The sequence below is a fragment of the Pseudonaja textilis genome, chromosome 2, assembly GCF_049901715.1.
Source record: "Pseudonaja textilis isolate UNSWEBS1 chromosome 2, rPseTex1.2, whole genome shotgun sequence".
NCBI classification, from domain to species: Eukaryota; Metazoa; Chordata; class Lepidosauria; order Squamata; family Elapidae; genus Pseudonaja; species Pseudonaja textilis.
Window position 1 is genome coordinate 194655932 of NC_141991.1, and position 23490 is coordinate 194679421.

General features: G+C 33.2%; 1 protein-coding gene across 2 annotated transcripts in view; it reads left to right on the forward strand.

The window, feature by feature from the left end:
- Positions 1 to 23490, forward strand: part of VPS13A (vacuolar protein sorting 13 homolog A) — a 125825-nt gene that overhangs the window by 61060 nt on the left and 41275 nt on the right. For both annotated transcript variants that reach the window (XM_026703826.2, XM_026703828.2), the window contains exons 34-49: positions 476 to 623; positions 1857 to 2004; positions 2643 to 2770; positions 3646 to 3815; positions 7641 to 7864; positions 9375 to 9607; positions 10358 to 10450; positions 10714 to 11070; positions 11835 to 11936; positions 14115 to 14273; positions 14375 to 14636; positions 16480 to 16640; positions 16936 to 17039; positions 19317 to 19614; positions 20678 to 21073; positions 22045 to 22149. In XM_026703826.2, coding sequence (XP_026559611.2) covers positions 476 to 623; positions 1857 to 2004; positions 2643 to 2770; positions 3646 to 3815; positions 7641 to 7864; positions 9375 to 9607; positions 10358 to 10450; positions 10714 to 11070; positions 11835 to 11936; positions 14115 to 14273; positions 14375 to 14636; positions 16480 to 16640; positions 16936 to 17039; positions 19317 to 19614; positions 20678 to 21073; positions 22045 to 22149 — 3088 coding nt within the window. The remainder of the gene's footprint in view (positions 1 to 475; positions 624 to 1856; positions 2005 to 2642; positions 2771 to 3645; positions 3816 to 7640; positions 7865 to 9374; positions 9608 to 10357; positions 10451 to 10713; positions 11071 to 11834; positions 11937 to 14114; positions 14274 to 14374; positions 14637 to 16479; positions 16641 to 16935; positions 17040 to 19316; positions 19615 to 20677; positions 21074 to 22044; positions 22150 to 23490) is intronic.

Sequence of the window (23490 nt, forward strand, 5' to 3'; positions counted from 1 at the left end):
AATTGTAAATGATGCATTCCACCATTGCTATAAGTTATAGCACTAGTTGATATATGAACTCTCAAAACCAAATTTTAATTTTGGCATAATCCTGATATTAGATTCTAGTATAAAGATTATTTCCAAATAAGCTTAAATTCTTTGTAAGATTTGCTTGTTAAATACAAAGTTATTCTAGATATCAAGGTAAAGTCTCAGAATTTATTTGTCTATTCTTCCAGAGAGGGAATCAAACATCTTTTCAAATAAAAGGTGTATAAAATCCTTGTGACTTCTAACATGTACAAAGCCAATTCTGTATATTTTGAAGGAACGTATGGTTTGGTAAAATTTGTAATAATACTTTGCATTCTAATAGGGTTGCATCTTTCAGAATGTATTCATTCTATAGGAAATCATAGTTAATTTAAATAGATTTCCTGTTCCTAATTTTATTTAATGCATCACTTTGGATATTTTCCATTTTTATTTTTAGATCAAATATTATGAATGGATTATTACAAAATGAATTACAATTACTACAGCCATTAAATCTTGAAGTTAAAGTTGAACGCAATTTAGCTGCTCTTTGGTATCATGAAATTCCTGACATTAATATATTTGGGCGTCTCAAGCCAATTAATGTAAGTTCTTTATTTAGATGTTTTCAGAAATCGATCCCATGCACAATTTGAACACAGATATTCCTAAAGTATATTTTAAAAACATACCAGTAGCTTTTAGCATGATTAATGTCAAATAGAATATAAATATTTTATCTATGTTATATCATACTTTGTTCATAGCTATATTTTGCAACTTAACAATATATAAAGGCAAGAAAAAAAAAATTAGGAAATAAGGTTTTGTGCTGTTCATGGAGATTCTCAGTCATCCACATCATGGTTGTCTCAAAGATGCTTTTTCAAAAGGCAACTGGACTTTGTTTTGTTTTTCCTTGAAGACGTTTTGTTTCTCAACCAAGAAGCATCTTTGAAAAAGCACCTTAGAGATAAGATTGTGTATTGTATCCAGGTTGAGTTTGAGCAGACTTTTTTTTTTAAGGATTTAGTCTGAGTCTTAAAATCTATTTTTGCCAAGGCCTGTACTTATTTGTTTATTTGTTTATTTATAAGACATATGACTTCCCATCTTAAAACTAATCCCTGGATTGTGGTTATAAAACCAAGTAATATATAAAATATTACACATATTACACACTCAAACATCGTACAAAAGATAAAAAGCAAAGCAAAAAATAGAAACAACAAAAATGAACTCAGTTTAAATGTTTTATAAGCTTAAATGTTTATATTGTGTGTATCTGTAAGCTGCCTCTCAGCCATTTGAGAGTGTTTGGCATATAAAAGTGGTAAATAAACCAGTAAATATAAGGTCACACACGAACCATGGCATAAGGTATTATTCTAAAGTCCAATCCAATTATGAGCTCAATTTAGAACTCTCCTGATCTGTGATAGTATATACGTGCACCTATAGACACATTCCATATATATTCTAAAGACGAACACTTTAAAGATTAAAGAATAAACAGTGAGGACAGAAAAATGAAATGCAGAAAGTACAATAAGTGGCAATTGTTAACAAAATAGTTGTTTATATTAGCAAAGATACTGTGCTAATCAAAGAAATGGCTTTGGCAAAAGGAAAGGAGAAATCATTTTTTTACTGCACAGAATCATTCATAGGACAACTTTTACAGCAAATTCATATTTGAAGTATTTCTGTAAATTAATGATTGACATTGAAAGGGTAAATACGTTTTAAAAACAAATTAGGATTTTTCTAAGTAGTAATAATTTCAAACATCCTCAAGCAAAAATAATGCTTTGTATTACCTGCTTTTTTCCCTAAAGCTGATTCTCAGTGAAGGGGATATAACTACAATGTTGAGGACTTTGAATGAAAATTTAGGAGATAGTTTTGAGCCTCCATCTGCACAAGAAAAAAAAGATGTGTTAAGCATTCACAGTGGAGCTGCAAGTGTCTCCCAACATTCTGGAGGTATTTTATTTTCAGTTAAGCTAATTCTTTCTTTTTTTGCTATTAAAAATATAATTGTTTTTTCTCTTTAATCAATTAAAATAATATTTCACATTGGTTGAAGTGATTGTATGAGAGATGTATAGTTGTATAATTAGAGCATGTATATATGCTTAGAAGTAAATTTATTTAGTGAGACCTGATTAAAAATCTCTTCAGGGTTTACTCAAAATACTCTGCTCATATTTACTGTGAGCAGAAATGACTGTTAGCACCAAACACCTTGTTATGCCTTCTATATATAAAGATAAACTATCTGTTGTAGAGATCCTTTTCTATCTGTGGAGGGTTTCCAGGTGATTACAGACCTTGATTTTTCAATTGGCCTCAATCGTCTGGGAAGCCTGCATAGATAGTAGAAGTTCAGCTATATAGATGGTCATCCTTTATATGTGGTGAGTGGTGAAAGGATAATGCAGTTACCACACTTCTTCCCATTTTCCTTGCATGCAATCAGATTATCCCTGAATATTTAAATGTTTTAAGATGCACAGTTTTACAACTTTGGATACTGCAAGCCATTTTTCTTATGAAAGCTTTTCATAGTAATAGTACTTAATACAATATATGCTTAACATGTATGTCTCTAATGTTTAAAGCTGGAACAACAGTGGTGACATCAGCTGTGGTGGAAATGCACTCCTCAGTTAAAGTAAAAACAACATTAAAACTAGACTTCCAGTTTGATTCCCTGACTCTAGTTTTGTACAGCCCACAGTCCAAGCAGGTAAGGAAAATATATTCTTTGAAATTAAATCATTGTAATTTTTCTACTGGCTTACTATAATTGCATAATCTTATTTTGTGGATACTTAGACAATGGAGCAAGCATTTATCCATTCAAAGCAAGTAAGGAAATAAAAAAAAACTATAGTAATAATTGCTGGATATTATTCTTTTGGTCTTATGTATGAGTACCCTTTTACAGTAAAAGGATGAACTTATGTGAGAAAAACTGTTCTGTTCATTAAAAAAAACTAAATTAATCCATGAGAGGTTACCAGTCCTCATGCCCTTCCCCATCTAGCAGCAGCCACTTGGGTACCTGTTGGAAAGGGAAGGAGAAAGAAACAGAGGAAGGAATTCCTTTATATTCTTCTTGGCCCATACCACTCCTCCTCCTGCTCCCTGACCTGTGCTGTCCTCTACTGCACTTTCCCTGACCCATGCCATCCTTCCTCCTTTTCTTCTTGGATCTACATACCACCTCTTGTACATTTACCATATGCTCTTCATGATCTGTGTCACTTCCTTGCATGGCACCACTTGGACAATCCCACACATCCTTCCCGACCCAGTCCACCTTTGGTAAGAAATTGAAAAACCAGTTTGGTGCAGTGGTTAAGACACCCAGTTAGAAATTTGGAAACTGTAAGTTGTAGACCTGCCTGGGTGAGTTTGGGTCAGTCCCCCTCTCAGTCCTAGGAAGGAGGCAGTGGCAAACCACTTCCAGAGAACCTTTGAAGAAAAGTACAATGACCAATCCAGGTACTCGCTAGAAAGGAAGGAAGGAAGGACATTTGTACATTTCTTGTGTGGATTGTTTGCTTACTGTATTAGGCAATGTACTGCATTAAATTATTTGTTTTCTTTTCAAAACAGCCTCAAGTTAAGGATGAACGAGATAATAGTCTGAAACTTGCAGAATTTAAATTATTGTTAATAGCTGCTGCTGTCAAGATGTTATCAGATGGGTCACTGAATGCTTCAGTTAAGTTAACAGATTGCACCTTAGATGATAAACGAGAAACTGTACAGAAGGCAACACCAAGGTGCTCATTTTTCCCCAAAAGAATAAAACTTAAAATTGTTAACTTATATTGAATATTTGTGTTGATAGTAATGCATGCAAATAATTTTTACTGTATATAAAAGAGATGTGCAGTTTTCACTGCTGCTAATACTTGGGACAGCTTGTTGAGAGCTTTTTTTTGGTCCCATTTCTTCCTCACTTTTCAAAAGGCTAAACTTTCGAATTTAATTATTAAGACCAAATACATAGTTATGTAAAACAGTATAAAATTATACATTAATATAATTGCATTTGAAGTTCTAACTAGCTTAATGATATTGGATCAAGAATGTAGATTCTTGGAATATGAGTACATGCATTCATGGAAAGTGATGAAATCCAGTGGAGTTTCCTGATGAAGGAAGTGGGACAGATAGTTGCTGATTTTTTCATTCTATTTAACCTTACTATGTTATTTTAAATATTGTTTGAGAAGATCTTCCAATTTAGAGCAGTATTGTGGGTCTATTATGATAGATGAACTGGCAAAAATTATTTCTTACTACTTATGCTGAGTGGCACTTTAGACTGAATAATGGGGATTAATACCATTAAATATGTAGAGGATCTCTGCCACCTAAATCAATTTAGGACAATTTGGATATATGTGTGCTTTAGTACATACAAAAAGTAATTATTCAATCATATTGTTAGTTTCAAAATTTGGAAATCATATTTACTTGCTTACTATGCCACCCATCTCACAAATACAGTGATTACATAAAGTTGATGAGAATCATGAAAACAGATTTGGACAATATTTGGATTGATACTTATAAATGACAAAGTTTTGCAAGGATAGAAAGACTACGGAGAAGTATAGTGTATGGTATCAATATAAAGTAGATTTAGCTATGTTTCTTTCTTTTTTCTTATCTGCCATCTTTGTCACCCCCACCCCACCCCGCTATTTCTCACTTGCCTTCTGGACTGCACCTTAATGTGGTCTGTTAAAAAAATGTTTAGTACGTGTGCATATATAATTGTTTCAAGTTATATTCTGCATTTCCATACCGTGAAATTCAAGGCAATCAGCAGACAGAAATAGCCAAATAATATAATCCAAAAGAATTTTTTAAAAATTGGTTTAATATAGAACTATACCTGAAAGATGAAGGTTGTGGACATGTTAAAAGTTTTTAAAAGGTTCATAAAAGTGATAGAAATTCTCCTGATATATATACTTAATATATTCATCCTTCCATAGGTACTCTTTAGGTTTGGCATATGTATACATACATACATACATACATACACACACACACACACACACACACACACTATCTATCTATTTATCTATCTATCTATCTATCTGGATCTTTGGTTATTCGGGTTTTCTCTCGCGTAAGATTGGAAGTATCTAGGCAACGTTTGGATGAAGTCTCATTCATCATCTTCAGGCTTGTGTCTTCGGCTGTGTGCTTGTCAGAGTGATGTGAGCTTGCAGCTGCTTCTTCCTTTTAACTGCTAGTGGGGGTGTGACTTGATTGGATGGGGAACGAGATGACACCTCCCGCCTACCAGCCATTTGGAAACCCGCCCTCATGAACAGATGAGTACCTAACATGAAGAATGACACCAGACCCACACCCATGAGGGCCACACAAGATGCCACCACCACACTTCCACGCAGAAAGCAGACTCACACCCACACAGAAGATGAGACACAACCACGGACCAGAAGCTGCACTGCAGCTGCATCACTACCCACTTCAAACCTCTCCGAGCCATACATGAAGCAAACTGACACCCATCATGAAGATGCAGCACGACCACGAACTCGAAGCCAAACAGCAGGATCACAGCTCACCAGCTCAAATCCCCCAGCAACTAAGACTAACCTGAGCACAACCAAGCCCCCACCTGAACAGAACACGCCTCCAGCCAATCAGAACACTGCCAACCCCCCAACCAATCAGAACACAGCCAAACCCCCTACCAATGAGAACACCTCCCCACCCAATCAGAACACAGCCAAGCCCCCATCCAATCAAGTCACACCCCACTAGCAGTTAAAAGGAAGAAGCAGCTGCAAGCTCACATCACTCTGAGAAGCATAGAGCCGAAGACACAAGCCTGAAGATGATGAATGAGACTTCATTGAAACATTGCCTAGATACTTCCAATCTTACGCGAGAAAACCCAAATAACCAAAGATCCACATACTAATACCCGCAAGAACCTCAGAATATATATATATATATATATATATATATATATATATATATATATATATATATATATATATATATATATATATATATATATGTGTTGTGATTGGAAGGTCCAATCCTGTTAGGAACTTTGAATCTGATGACTGTTAGATCATGGATTGACGTCAGAACCAGGAAGCGTTACTCCCTTTAGTTTGATTTGATTGTGAAATGACTGTTGAATTTCAAAAGGGAATCTTAACAGTTTTGCTTGCAGTTTTGAATGAGAACGTTACTCCCTGTAGTTTGATTTGATCGTGAAATGACTGTTTGAATTTCAAAAGGAATCCTAACAGTTTTGCCTGCAGTTTTGAATGAGAATGTTACAAGGAGGACATTTGATTTGCAGGACCGGCCTGAACCTTCAACCTCCTCGGCTTCTCAATCAGGTTATCAGCCGGGAAGTCTTCAGGTGAAAGTAATAATTTAGATAATCGCTGGGTGGATATCAGAAGCAGGCGTCTCCTGACGAGAGAAACCAACGGGAGCACAGGAGGAGGGCAGATCAGTAATTAGACTAATTAGCTGCTGCTCTATAAAAGGAAGAGGGATGACTCTGCACTCTTGTCGGGAACAAATTGTTTGCAAAGAGAACCGAAGACTTTGGCTTGGAGGATTTAAACCTGAAATATCTTGTTGGGACTTGGATTTATTGGGACTGTTAACTTGGACTATCTTGTGGAGGCTGGCTGCGGCTGTTATCAGTGAAGATTCCTGGTTGCTGCCTTTATTTGCGAGGACTGCTGCTTTCAGCCTTATCTGTTTATTTTTGGAAGGTGGGACATAACATATATATATATGGATCTTTGTTTGTTCGGGTTTTCTCCCGCGTAAGATTGGAAGTAGAAAACCCGAACAAACAAAGATCTACATACAAATACCCGTGAGAACCTCAGAAAACAAATACACACACACACACACACACACACACACACACACACACACACCCTGTTTCTCCAACAATACAGCCTCCCCCAATAGGAAGTCCCAGCATGTTTTATAGGCATGAAATGAAATTAAGCCCCTCCCCCCAAATTAAGGCCTATATTAAAACATGCGAAATGGGGGGGAATGGTGGGTGGGCTTGCCGTTAGGAAGTACTTTTGTTGCACACCCGGATATGGTGCTGCCTGCGTTGACCCCAATACGAAGTGCCCCAACAAAGCTGAGGTCAACATCCAAGTTGTCACCGCCCGCCCGAAGATGCAAGGGGGCGAATTAAGTCACCCCCCAAAAGATGACCTAGCCATTTTTTCGGGGCTCAAAAAAAAATAATACCTGGCCTTATTATATGAGAAACACAGTATATATGTGTGTATAATTTTTTTCATAATAGTTTGAAAGGTGAGAGGATTAGAACTCTGAAAAGAAACTTCGATGTATATAAAGCTTTAAAAGATGGCATAAAGCATATTTGTTTCTCAAAGGCTATTTAAATAATTATGGAATGACAAACTGAGAGCAAAAAGTAAGATGGATAAACTTCCAGATTTCATGATTTTATCTGATTTGAGAGCTATATTTAAGATTATGCACATACCGTCTTTTATTATTGATATGTTATAAAACAGAATAATCACCTTGTCTTTCAGAATGGTAGAAATGAAACATGGATCTGAAAAGAAAGTCATGGTGAATATAAGCTATAAACAGGGGAGAGATGACACCACTGTTGTGGACACAATTGTTGAGGAAACCTATCTTTGTGCTAGTGTAGAGTTTCTGCTTGCTGTTGCAGAAATATTTCTAAATGCTAATGCTGAAAGCACTGCTGCAAATAAAAACTTCAGGCAAACTCTGACTACAAAGGAACAAGGTCAGTAATTGGCACCAATATATTTAAGTACTGATTAATAGCTTTGGCTTCATTATGAGGCTCTAACTTTGCATGATGCTGTGATAAGCATCTTACTCGATAATTTTATGTCACAAATTGGATATATGCTATATTTCAAGTGTTCCTATATTCAGTTTTTGCTGAATTGAATATAATTGTAAGGGGTTATGTGATTCCTTGCTGTGCAAGTCATCCTTCTTTCTAAAGAGGCTGTCTGAAATTCCTAACAGATAATTAAGAGAGAGAGAGCGTTCTAAAGCCTGTGAAATGTCAGTAAGTTATCATTTTGAAATACATTGTTTATTAAAATATGTGAAAAAAGGAAAATGCAGGCTGCTATTTACAATTGCAGTGTACAACATGTCTTGAAATCATAGAAATAGAAATATTCTAAATCCAGAGCAGTAATTATAGAGGCAAGAGATCTACAGTGAACATTTTTATTTCAAAATTTTGGAGTATTGAAGTCTTTTTACAGTCATAAAAATGAATGAAAAAACATACTATAGACTATAAAGCTGTCCTTATGGGCACCAGGGACTGGTTTCTTGGAGAAAAGTTTTTCCATGGACCAGAAGTGGCATGGTGCCTTCACATGCTGCCTAAATTCCACAGATGAGGCTTCGTTTTTTTTGCACTGCCCAGTTTCTGGCATGCCATGGACCGTGGCAGTCCACAGACTGGGGATTAGGAACCCCTGCATTATTAGTCAGCAAGTTTTCCAATTGCTACAATTTTTTTAAATGGAAATAAAAATTGTTTCTGATAGGACAACATTGATTCTTTAAAAACAATGTTTCTCACACGGATGGGTATGTCAGGGTACACAAATACATAACAAACATAGATCTAAAGATAAAAAGATTTTCTTCATCATTTTATTCTTAGGAAAAGGGATTTTTTTGGTGATGAAAAACATTTCACATACTGTTAATAACTATATTGCTTAGCTGTATTTTAAAATGCCTAGAAACTCTTTAAGTCAGCTTCATAAAATCATATAAAACAATTAAAATTTAGATAAAAGTAGGTGAAGTCATTAAAACTTGCAGTCTTAAGAATATGGGAAATGAAATCTTTACTGATTTGGTAAATTTTGTAAAAATGGCTAATGCATTTTTATGTCAATAATTTTATATAGGTGGTTATCTAGCTAGGGTTTATGTTTTCTGTGAAAAACAGATTTGACACTTCTATCAAATAATATTAAAGTAGAACCATGTGATATAGGAGGCAAGATACTATTTGACATAATCTTAGACCAGTTGATTTATATTAATTACCAATGTTCAATTGAGTTCTGTTTCAATTTTAAGTCTTGCCAGAATCTGATTTGTTTTCCCTATATTTTTCATGTTCTGTCAATCAAATTGTTTATTGTAAATATTTTCAACATTTTAAATTAAGAGCAAGAATTAGTGAAATAGATACATTGGGCAGTAAAAATATATACCTCCAATCTTACTAAATATATGCATTACATTTTTAGCTCCTGTGCAGTCAGCATCCACAATGGAAATAAATCTTACTGTTAAAAACCCTGATATAGTGTTTGTGGCTGATTTAACTCGGAAAGATGCTTCTGCATTAGTAGCCACAGCACAGTGTGAAATCTCCATAAAAAATGCACCTGGAATGTATAAAATGACAGCTGTTGTAGAAGATATAAATGTGAAAGCTTGTCCATTTTTTCCAGCTCTGAGGAAAGGAAATATTACCACGGTAAGATTTTAAGATAACCTGATCTAAGACTGAAATCTGCCATAGTGCTATGCAATTTCATATTAAAGCAATGTACTTGGAATGCCTATATATATGTAGCAATATCTATCCATAATAGTCAAGTTCTCTCTTGTAATTAAGATGGCGGGATGGGTAAATTGGATAGATAGAGAGATTGCTTGTTTTCTTCCTTCCTTCCTTTAAAGATAGTTTCATTCTGCCAATTACACTTTCTAATTAGTAATTCAATTTAAAATCATACAGTCAGTAAAATATAACAACATTTCTATGGAAGCAAGGTTGTATATGAAATATCAGCAATAATTAAAACCCCAATATCATGACTGAGAGGAAATAAAATGCACCAAGCTCTCTGACTTGATGGAAGAATCATCAATAATTATAAGTTGCTGTTCTGATTTTGCAGTATTGTTGGAAATAGACTTTATCCAATCTTGATCTGTAGCCATATCACTAACCATGTCTCTGGTACTGGATACACAATTCATATGCTGACATTAAGAATTATGTATATGATTTTTCATTATTACTCATGGCAGGTATGTAAATGAAAACATATGCATATAGCAACAGATTGACTTCATGGAAGCTTGTTTCCTATGATCATAGAGAAATCAATTTCTAAAATACATTGTTTCATTTATTTGCAGCATGTATTACGATTTTGCTGAAGAAATTTACATTCTTAACGTGGATATTCATATTAATTAATTTATTATTTGATTCCAGGTATTACAACCATGTGATCTTTTCTTTAATATGATGCAGTCAGGTGAAGAACCACAGAAAGCTGAGCTGTCAATAAAATCCCTAACGATTAAGGTATATTAAATATATATTTAAATTAATCTTGAGACTAAATACAGTGCTATTTTTAGTCTTATAAGGTATGGGAAAACTCAAATAGATTTTTTTTGTATAAATTAACTCAGATATTAAGTAAATGTTACATAATAATTTAAAGTGCACTCCTATCTATTTCCAACATAAATATTTCTCCTTATATTGTTATATCTAATATTTTAGTAATGTCTTGATTTTCTAATTTGTTAAACTCCATAATTTTCCTTTTTTAAAAAAATCAGGTGTCACCCATTATCATAAATACAGTTATAACTATCACATCAGCACTTTTCCCTACCAAAGAGGCTGCAGAGAAAGATCTTAGCCCCGTACCACCAGATCTTTGGGATAAGAAGAATATTACAAATCTAAATATGTGGTTTCTTGAAGAATCCATTGAAAACAAACATCCTGCTTCTGTAGCTGAGTTGATTCCTACAGGAGAGTCATTAACAATGAAAATTGAAACTGTTGTTATAACTCTTGAAGCTGGAGTTGGTCACAAAACAATACCAATGCTTTCAGCAAAATCCTCATTTTCTGGAGAAGTTAAAAATTGGAGTAGTTTAATCAATCTCTCATCACGTCTTGAACTCGAGGTTAGTACAATGTTCAAAATATGCTTTACTTTGTAGGCTGTTTAAAAATAGTTATGCAGCGGGATATGTTGGTTGATATTTTTCCCTACTATTTTAAATTCAGCAAAAAATTCTGTTACCACGAGATAGCTATTGAATAATCTACATTAAACTAAGAATAGTACTTCTTACGCTATCTTTACATTGATGCATATCTTTATTGCCTTTCTCAACTTCCATCTTACTACAATACAGATAGTCCTCAACAGTCCTTTAATGGCTGTTCAAATTCCTCAAAAGTTACTTACAACCTGGTTACAAAGTTCTAACATCCTCCTGCCCCTCATGATAATGCAACTGCTTTTAGGGCCCTTGGCAGCTGGCCCACAATTATGGCTGTTTGCAGCATCCTGTGGTGATTTACAACATTTTGGCCAAAATCCAACATTTACTTCCAGTTTTGGGCAAACATCCCATAGTGAACAATAGGCTTGCTTAACAACCATACACATAGTTGTAAAATTGGGCCAGTAACATGATGACCCTTTAAATTTTTTTACAACTTTGTTGAAGACTACCTGTAGAAACATCCAAAATCGAGATTTCACTGTGATGACAAGCCAGAAAAGAGGATGTAGAGGCATTCTTCCTCCAGTTTCCTCTTCTCCCTTACATTTTATATAGTAAAGAATGAATGTTATCTTTTTTTTAAATTGCTGTTCATTTTCAATTCATTCAAATTGATATAAGCTAATTTTTACACTTCATTTAATTTATATTTTTAGGTACACTATTTCAATGAAATGTTTGGTGTTTGGGAACCATTACTTGAGCCTCTAGAAGTAGAAAACAGTGATGAATTCAGTCCATGGGTTCTAGAATTAAAGGTATGATTTAGAATTACAATTTCACTTGAGTATAGGATAGATAGGTTAACAAATATAATAAATGTTCTTCGTGATCTATCATTGTAATAAAAATATTAAATATATGATCTTGTTAAACTTATTTGAGAAGAATTGTTTCTTGCTTGTTACTTATTAGTAGAAATGTTTCCTTGTTTTAGAACATAATCCAGTGTATGCCTACTCCAAAGCAGGCGTAAGGGAGTATTAGTCTACTGGCTGTTCAATCTCTTCATAGTAATTTGGGTTCTGGACTGAAAAGAGTACAGTTTGAAACTCTTTATTCTTATATACTCCATTTGGGAAGAATATGATTGTGAAATATCAATGTATTTATTATATTTTGGTTGCACATAGGTTTATCTCCCTGCAGTAATCTAATACATTATGTTACTAACTAAATGGTTATCCAAAATCTTGCTTTTATTCTAGTATTTGATGACTTACAAAGATTTTGTTTTATTGTGTTGAGTGTATTTGAAAGCACTGCATTTATTAAAATGCTTCAACTGTATTTCAGCTCTCTGTTCCAAAGGCACCTCAAATATTATAATGTTGGCATTTTTGTAATCCATGCGTTAGTTGAAGCAAAAATTCCCAAACAAATTATATATTCTTGAAATATTTATTATCCTTTCTACTGATATTTTCTCATGAAAAATGATGAGCTAGCACATCTCCAAACAAGTGAAGACAATGTCGTGGCCATAATCAAAGCACCAGCAAGTAGTCTGGTCCTCTCCAGATGAAGATGATCTCTGGGTAAAAAGGGAAACCAAATTCTCAACCATGGCAGTCTTTTTAAGATCACTGGGTTTGGTAACCTCACTTTTTAATCAGTTTTGGAAATTAGCTATTTAACAATCTTCAGGCAATTAAAATCTTAAAGACAAGTTTGTGAGATTCCTTCATTCTAGAATAAAAGAAAAATTAAGCTCGGAACTTAAATAATTTGAAATAAAAGTATAAAACTAAAGACTTTAATTCAAGAAAGTTATACATGCTTAAAAGACTAGACAAGTTTGGAATATTATGACTTTTGCTTTAAAGTTTAGAAATATATAAATAAATAATGCTTTCAAATTAAATTGTTTACTCTATTTAAATTCATAATAGAAATTTGAGACTTTGAAAAATGGGACATTAGAAGAGACTATTTATTCCAGGCACAAAAGGAAAAAGAAAAAAAGAGAAAAGATTTGCCTTTAGTCTTTGGTCAACATTGGGACAAAATGACAGAAAATACTATGACATTTGAAATACTGCAGGAGATATTTGAAGAATGGGAAAAGAAACTAGGAGTGGCCATGTCAGCACTGATATCTGGATCTAATATATCAAAAAGTTGTTAAAGAAGAAAGTACAGATGTGAAAAAGAATAGCAAGTAATTTACAAGATAAACAGCTAAAACGAACCTCATCAGATACTGAAAAATTAGAAAATAAATTGTTTATGTGCAGGAAAAAATTATAAGATATTATAAGATAGAGATGGCATTTAAAGTAGAAATGCAAATGATATACAAAGATCTGGATAATGATTCTTTACTATATTTATCAAAGTTTTCAAGTTTTGTAAAGCCTCAAAGAAGCCTTTAATGGGGGCGGGGGGGGAGGAACTGAAGAAAGATCAAATCATGCAACATCTGAATAAATCAATTACTGGAAGCAAAAGGAAGGAATGCAAAATTGGTGTGCTTGACCAAGGTTAAAAATAAAACAAGTTTCTATAAAATTCTGGGTAACCTTTTTGTTGGCACTAGATCCAAAATGTTAATAATTTGTATATGAATAAGGAATCTGTTACAGGAAGATACCTGTAACCTTATAGGGGGATGAACAATTACTAAATTTGTACTTGTGATGAAAATAAAAAGTTCCTACTTTAAGTATTTCTCCCCCCCTCTTTTTTAATTTAGTACATCAACTATTTATTTTTCTTTTCGTAGTTCAGTTTATATTGTCTTCTATTTAAAAAAAATCTTTTAACAAATATTTTAAAAAAGATTTATTTATTATATTTCTTTCTACCATCTTGTATTATTTAACAACACTTTTAATAAATTATTATTAGGCTAACTTTACAAAGCATTCTAAACTTTAAAAAAACTTTCACTTCTAATTTCTAATTTTACATGTCCCAAATATTTTCTCTTTAAGATGAAAAAGAAAAACAAAAAGGCCTTTGTTGAATCAGTGGCAGAAGAAGAACACTATAAAGTGCCTGAATATAAAACAGTAATCACTATTTATTCTCAAAACCAGCTGAACATTACTTTATCTAAATGTGGACTACTAATGTTGAGTAATCTAGGCGCGGTAAGAGAAATCTTAATTTGGATTTGGGCCTTAAGTGAAGAAAATAATCTATAGAAAAAGATATTAATTTGAAATTTTGTTGATTTTTTTATTCTTGTTAGGCATTTGCAGAAGCAGCTACCGAAGCTTCAGAAACATTCAAAAAAGATAGGGCCCCTTTTGTATTAATAAATTCCTTAGGAGTCTCTACCAATGTTTTGCCTAGTGAATCCTTCAGCGTTCTTAATCATGAACCAAAAGCAAATTCATTTCATCTTGAAGATGGGCAAAGTCTAAATATGGAATATATCAGAACCAAAAGTGAGCAAGACCAGTTCACAGCAATGACCACTCTAAGCAGCAAGGTATTCTACATTTGGCTCAGTAAGTATGAAATGAAATGTCTATTAGTAAACATCTAAATGTATATGATGCAAGATTCGGGAGATCCTTTAGAATAGAGTAGAGTAGAGTAGAGTAGAGTAGAATAGAATAGAATAGAATAGAATAGAATAGAATAGAATAGAATAGAATAGAATAGAATAGAATAGAATAGAATAGAATAGAATAGAATACTTTATTGGCCAATTGTGATTGGACACACAAGGAATTTGTCTTGATGTAAATAATCTCAGTATACATAAAGAAAAGGTACATTTGTTAAGAATCAAGAATCATAACGTACAACATTTAATGATAGTCATAGGGTACAGTCAACAATCTATACTAGGAAACAGTCAATATAAATCATATGGATACAAGCAACAAAGTTACAGTCCTACAATCACAAGTGGGAGGGGATGGGTGATAAGGAGTGATGAGAAGATTAACAGTAATAGTAGTGTACACCTTATAAATAGTTGAATGGTGTTGAGGGAATTATTTGTTTAGCAGAGTGATGGCTTTCAGGAAAAAAAGATAAGATTAGCTAAGATTCTGCACAGTTCCGAGGATCCCCAAATCCCATTCTTGGGTGGCCTCATCCCACCCCTCCCAGGAGTCCCCACGCGACCCATTTTGGATGCAGGTAAGTGCAGGGGGCACGCGGAGACTTGGGGAGGGTGAAAAACAGGCCTCCCAGAAGTTCGGGAAGGCCAAAAATGGACCCGTTTCCGGCTTCCAGAGAGCCTTCAGAGCCCGGGGAAGCCATTTTCATCCTCCTGGAGGCTCGAGAAAAACCTCCACAATGCAGGGAGGGCAACCCCTCCCCGCCATGGTGCAGGAGGCCGACTAGGCCATGCCCACCATGGCCACGCCCACCCAGACCCCTGAGGTTGATTGTCAGGAGTCAGCACATTCCAAAGATTAGTATCAGCCTTGGAAGCCATTTTTTACTTGGAAGCTTTGAGGCTGCCACATTCAGTGCCTGGGAATTTGGGAGAGGGGATTTCATAGAAGACTAGCCAGAACAACATTCTATCTCAGAGACTCAAGGACATGTTGCTGCATCTGGAGAGGAGTGATCGGTGGGATGTCTCCAGTTGGGCCATGTGATGGATTTTTGATTTCTCTTTCAGGAAGGGAAAACCTGGAACTTTAGTGTTTAAGAAAAGTCTGAAGTCTTTTTAAATAGCTGTCTACTGTATGTAGTTCTAACTGGTGATGCAGTGATTAGCATGCAGTATAGCAGGCTAACTCTGCCTATAGCAAGAGTTCAATCCTCAAGGTTGAACTCAGCTTGTCATCCTTCCAAGGTTGGTAAAATGCTGACTCTGTAAAACAGCTTAGGGCTGTAAAGCCCTGTGAAGTGATATATAAATCTGAGTGCTATTGCTATTGCTTCATGGCTTACATTCATTAATATTGTGAATACAATACAAAAAATGAACAAATTATCAATCACTTGTATAATAGAATCAAACTATATTACACATATTATGACTGAGTCTTGTAACTAAATATTTTTCTAAAATTAGCTTCCAATGTCTCAATTTGGATTACGGGGAAAGAAAAATAACATTGATTGGGTAGAGGATAACAATTGCATTAATAAATTAGGAAAGGAAGAATACAAGTTAAATTAAAGCTCCTTTTATTATAGCACTTGTTCAAATCAGTGAATGCACACAAAGCAACATTTTATTAACACATTAAATTCTTTTTTCATGGTACTTATGTATTTGCAATTAACTTAGGTACTTTTATTTCTCCTCCCCCTGTCTCTCATAGCCACACAGTGATCTGTGTGGCTTCATTTTTGATAATGTTTTTATCTTCATTTTTTTAGCTCCTCAGAATCATTCTACTACTGACAAGATCCCATTGACAAAAGTGGGTCGAAGCTTGTACAGAGTTAGACATAATGATTCAGGTGTTGTAAGATCTATTGTTTGTCAAATTGATACTGTTGATGGGAGCAAGATAGTAACCGTACATTCTCCAATTCAGGTGAGATATTTTCTTTTAAATTTTACTGATCAGTGGGAATCTCCCAAGTACAATGTTTTTATTTATTTATAGAATCTTAGTTTTGGAAGATTAATTGTTTTATTTCCTATGCATATTAGAGCAAATATACAATATTTTATAAAGGTATTTATAAAATGGATATCACATCTTCCTAAATGTTAAATTTCATTATATTTTTCAGTTGAATAGAGATTTAATTAATAGATGAAATGAAATTGTAACATAGTTATTTTTTGTCAATTGACACACACTTTTTATTTTCTGTATACCGTAGATAAAGAATCATTTTTCAATTCCTTTGAGTATATTTGAAGATGGAAAATGTTTAGGAGTAGCACTACCAGATAATGAATTTAACATACCATTAACTTCCTATAGGTAATTAATTTCTTTTTGGTATATTATTTATTTTGTGCATATATTTATTTTGTAAACAAACATTGGTAAATTAGTTTCTAAAAGTAATAAATCAAGAAATAATAAAGGTTCTGGTAAAGGAATATAGTTAGATTAAATGTTTCGCTTGTACTCTTTATGTATTGTTTGTATCATTATTAATAACTTTATACTCCCAGGACTATTTCCTTTTTAACATTGCTGTTTGATATTTCCCAGTTATTTATCCTTGGAAATGATCTTTCCATCAAAAATCTAATACTTATTGATGAAGACAAAAAAATTAGAATAATTTTTATTTAAAGATTTACATATATAACAAAAAGTAAATTCAGAGAAAAAAGTATAGAGGTAGTCCTCAATTTACAATCACAATTGAGACCAGAATTTATATTGGTAAGCAAGGCAGTTGTTAAGTGAGCTGCACCCAATTTTACAGCCTTTATTGCTGTGGTTGTTAAGTAAATCACTGCAGTGTTTAAGTCATTCATGTGATCATTAAGCAACTCTAGCTTCCTCCATTGACTTTGCTTCTCAAAAACCATCTGGAAAGATTGCAAACGGTAGTTACATGGCCCCCAAACACTGCAACCTTAGTAAATACTGTACATGTAACCATGGGGATGATGCTATAATCATTACATGTGAGGATTGATTGTAAGTCACTTTTCCCAGTGCTTTTTCCCAGTGCTGTTGTAATTTTGAATGGTTGCTAAATGAATGGTAAATTGAGGGTTAGTTGTAGTAATTGTAAAAGAAAGGAAAAGAAAGGAAAAAGACAAAAGAGAGAGAAAAGAGACAGAGAAAACAGAAAACATGAACAGTAATATAAAGAAATGGCTTCTAATCTTCCTGTCCGCAGGAATACATACACTTCTAATCAAACCTCTCGCTTTTTCTCTAGGATTACATCATAATTCCCTTCTTCTGTAACCTATTCTTTCAAATCATTAAAATCATAAGTCACAAAATCATTTTCTTTTTTACACAAAAAGTCTATTGGGGTTTTCAGTCATTGATTAATGTCAATACTGTAGTGACCTTTCTCTAATCAAAGAAGTCAATTGGCTATCTCAACAACTTCTGTCAGTTTTACCAATCATTCCTCTATGGTGTATAGTGCTGAATCTTTCTATCATTTGTGCATATACTCCATTATTTTGACATAATCTTCTATAATTCTTTTCCAGCTGTGCCCATCTGTCCTAAAAGGAAAGGTTCTATCTTTTATTGAATATTAATATTTAAAATCCTCCTCAGCAAAGTGTATATTTGAGTCAATTTTTAAGCTTTTTATATGTCCACCAATCCATAGATATAGTCATATAGTTTCTTAAATTTATTTGCCATGTATCTCACTGAAGGGCTTACAATAATAAAAAGGACAAAAAATAAAATGTATAAACAGAACAGAATCAAAATAATAGAATAATAAAGTAAACAATGGCGAAGGAACAAACTAGAATAAATACATCAATATGATAATTAAAAAGATGGATTTTTGGAAAAGAGGGAATAAAGGATGGGGGAATTTGGCTTATACTATCCTTATTAATTTTGTAAAATCCACCAATTGTTTTCGGATTTAACAATAAACAGTCAATGTTCCTATGAAGCTTCAGTCATTTGTCTAGTTCATTTTACTTTTTTCAAAAGCAATTTCATCAAAGAAAAAAAAAACCTTTTAAAATTATTGTCTCATTTATCTGTTTAAAACTTTCTTAATTAATCACAGTCTTTGCTTGTAAGTCAAAATCATTTAAGATGTTTTTTTTTTCTAATTTTAATTTTAAAAGTTACTCACTGAGCGTTCTTATTCTTTCCTGCTGGTTGAAATATTTCTCTTAGATTATAAATTAATGATATCCAATCACAAGAAAATAATAACACCTTCTCATTGAGCCATTCTATCCACCTCTACCATTTTATGACAATTAAATATTCTCCCCAAAAGCATTGATCACTTGGAAAACCATATCTATCCATAGGACTATCATCTAAGCTTGCAGAAGGTAGATAGAATAAAAGATAGGTAACCTGTCAACCAGGCCAAGCACTGAGGTTTCTTAATAAGGCAACAAAAGACCTGTAATCCAAAATGGTTACATTTATAATGTATTTGAATGCAGTTTGTTTAATATTATTTGTGTTGCTTCTAATTATATTTTGTTCTAGTTTCATTTGTTTAAATCTGGATAGAAGTATTGAATATTCTTAATAGAAAAAGAAAATAAGAATAACTATTATGCTTACTCACAGGTCATTACTGTTTTTTCGACCAGTAATTGATGCAGATGAAACTTCTGAAGAATATGAATCCAGTGAAGGTGTTAGCTTTGATGAAATGGTGAAGAATTTTGACAAATTGCTACAGAAGAAATGCCGGTCTTTAAAATCACCTAATAACCCACTTATTATCAACATTGTTCCAATGCAAGATACTTTGATAACTTCAACTTGTACAGATGATCAGTGGGATTTACCATATGTTGTTCATTTGTGGTCTTCTGTTATTCTCCGCAATCTACTTCCATATCAGATTGCCTATTCTTTAGAGGTAGTGTTTTTTTTCCCTAAATTCCCTTTCGCTTTCTTCGGATCTTATAATTTAGACTGTATCCTCAGTTTCACCTAATAAAATAAATGGAATTGAAATTCCCCAAAATATGCTTGGCCATGTCCAGAATTCAGTTGCTGCTGCAGGTACACACTAAATATGAAAGAAAATTCTCTTGAGTTAATAGTGTTTCTTCAGTTAGTCTTAGTAAAGTAATTATTAGCTGGTCTGCGACTTGATCTGAGGAACATTTATTTTAGATCATAAGGATAAATATTTGGTATCTTTGATATCTTTCTTAATTGCAATTATATCTTTGCACTGATACAATAAATGTGCAAGTACATAAATGCTTATTAAGAATATGATTTTAAAGAATTCTACATAATGCCCCAATATTTATTTTAAATCCTTCAAAAATTACTTTCTGATGTAATTTATTTTCATTATATGAAAAAGTATGCAAACTTCACATTTGAAATGTTTTCAGCATGAAGCTTTCAATTTAGGAGAGCTGTTTTTGAGGCCAAAAAGTACTAACTTGACATCACTGGAAGTGTCTCTATGCATTTCTGATATTACTGGTAACAAGTTCACTTTGGAATCATCCTGGTTAAAAAAAAGAACAGCAACAGAACTTTTCCAGTAAGATCAGACCAGGCTATCTCAGCATTTTGAAATAAAAAAACAGCAATTTGAAATAAAAATGTTTCTAATTCAAAACATTTCAGAAATTTTATAAGAACAAGCTGAAGAGGATTATGAATCATGGTATCAAAAAAAACCACCCATATAATATTTGGGGAAACATGTGCTTTTTAATAATAGAATTGCTTTTAACTTCCCATTTATTTTATTTTATATTTTATTATTAATTATTAAAATCTCCCAAGAAAATAACCCAAAGATAATTACTTCAGATGTCATATTTCAATACAAACAGCTTTCCATTTCATTCTGCACAATTGTTCATTAACTAATAAAAACAATAGGAGATAACTAATATGATAATTAGTGTATTGATTATATGTATTATAATTTTATTGAAACTTTGCTTTCACAGGGATATAGTACCACATGCAGTGCTCTAGAAGCTGGATGTTCTGCTCAGATTCATAATGCATTACTGGATCAGAGCAAGCTAGAATTGCATTTACTTAATTATCTTGATAAAGATTGGACTACTGAGTACTGCCTCCAGTCAAATCAACAAGAAATTAGTTTCATCACATTTTCACACATTAGTGATCTGGATAGGACAGATTTGGATATAGCTATCCATGTGACATATGCTACAGGACAAGTGATTGTAGCAATTCACAGTCCCTATTGGATGGTCAACAAGACGGGTCGAATGTTACAGTATAAAGCCGATGGAATTCACCGCAAACATCCACCTGACTACAAGTTGCCACTTCTCTTTTCTTTCCAGCCTAAACACTTTTATCATGATAATAAGGTATTGATTTTAGTCTCATAAATCAACTCTTATCATATTTAGTTTTCCAGTACTTTGAATCTTATTACTATAAAAATACTACAAGCTATTTTTAATGATAATTGTATTTTAATAAATTGTTACATTTAAGACTTAGGAAGAGATGTTTTGTTTTTAACATGGCATTTAAAAAATATGGTTTTTAAGAGTATCAATAAGTAAGGCATATGATCCTTATTTTTTAAACAGCCAAAAGAGGAAGTCTACAGGGAGTCTAAAATTTATTTTTTTAATTGTTTATTTATCAAATTTATTTGCCATCCATTTCATTTCAAAATGACTCTGGGTGGGTTACAGCATTAAAATATAAAATAAATATGTATAAAATAATAAAAATGGAGTTATAATCAAAGAGAAAATTATAGTTAAAATATGGGGAGGGAACAGAATGCTCAGGAGATACATGGGATTGCCTCTAAATGTATCAGCTTCCTCAAGTGTGATGCTCGGTCATCGGGGTCCCATGCCATCTGGTAGAACCAGGTCTTTAGTCCCTTAAGGAAGATCAGAAGGGTGGGAGCTGATCTCTCCTGAGTGGGTAAGATGTTTCAAAGGTTCGGAGCCATAGCAGAAGCCCTTCTCCTGCACCCCACCAACCAAAGTTTCTTGACTGAGAGGTCCTACAGCATGCCTCCTCTGTTGGCTCACGTGGGCTTGTATAGTTGCTGAAATATAAGAAAAATAAGACAAAAGAAAAATCTCCCCTTTTGAAATAGCCAAATGAAGATTTGAGAGTGTTTAGCAGCCCAAAGTGTTGTTACAGCTAGCAAATGAACTGGAGTTTACATGGTTTGGTTAACTAAAATGTGAAAATGAAGCACTTCAAAATACAGTATTTTACAGGTTTATTTAATTAAGAATATTAACCATTTTTATATTTTTCTTTAATTATCTTCATGATAAAGGTTGAATAACAAGTTTCCTCCTTACAGGTTCAGCTCATGGTGACAGACAGTGAACTTTCTGATCATTTTTCCCTGGATACAGTTGGGAGTCATGGCTTTGTAAAATGTAAAAGCCACAAAAAAGAATATCAGGTAAAGTTTTGCTTTATTGTAATTTTCTGGCAGCCATATTTTTGTATGTTTTCTTTAAAGGAAATTCTATTTCATTTAACAAGGTTGACTTCCAAATAAGTTTCCAGAGCATTCCAGTTTTTAGTCATATTCAAGCCAGCCCACCCCCTGCATTTCATTTCAGTTTTCTTCAATATTTGAAAATATAGAACAAACAGCTTCACAATTACTGGATGGATTTAGTATTTGCTTCATTTCGTTGCCTAGGACAAGTGCACAATTCACTTGCCTCTTAGACTAAACCTGGTCACAAATTTTTTTTTTTTTTAAATATTAGTTTTTAAAAACAAACATAAACAAACAAAACATGAAAACATCAAGCTATCTTCCATAGGTGTACATACAGTGTGCCGGTTGGTTTACAAATTGTTTTGTGCTTCTATTTCATAGTCTTCAATTACAATTACATTGCATATGATCTCATATTGTCAATCAAAAATTAAATACCTTAGTATCATTATTAATCAATCATTTGACTATACTTTTATTCATTCATGTTTTACAAGATAATCATAATTTACTTAGTTTATTTTATAACAGTTCATATTGTCATCCCAAATCTATCCTAAAATCATTTTGTAGATATAATAAAAAAGAAGTACATCTTTATATATTTATTGTTTTCTAAAAGTCTACATATTTCATTACTGTACTTTGTTGTCTAACCATTGATAGAAAAGATCCCAAATTTTATAAAATTGTTTATCCTCTTGTTCTCTAGTTTCAAATGTCAATCTACTCATTTCAGCACATTCCAATATTTTCTTAATTATTTCCTCCTGTGATGTTATTTTCTAATTTTTCCAGTTTTTAGCAAATACAATCCTAGCCTCTGTTAATACATTTACAATCAGGTATTTCAAGTCTTTGCTATATATTTCAGGTAAAATTCCCAATAAAGTATCTCTGGTCTATATGTTTTTTGTCATTTTTTCCAACCACATGTGGATTTTAGTCCAGTATTTTTTAGCATCCACACAAGTCCACCACATATGGTAATATGAGCCAGGTGTCTGATGACATTTCCAAAATTTTTCGGATTTATTCTTGAACATTCTTGCTATTCTTGTTGGGGGAAAATGCCACCTGTAAAACATCTTATACAAATTTTCTTTATAAGCTGTAGACATTGTCATTTTATAATTTTGCAACCATAATTTCTGCCATTTCTCTAAGTCAATCCCATATCCAAAATTCCTCCCCCAAGCAATCATGGTTTCTTTAACTTGTTCTTCCTCTAGCTTAATTCCCAATAAGTAACCATATAGTTTTTTAATCATCTTTTCATCAGTACCTGTCAGA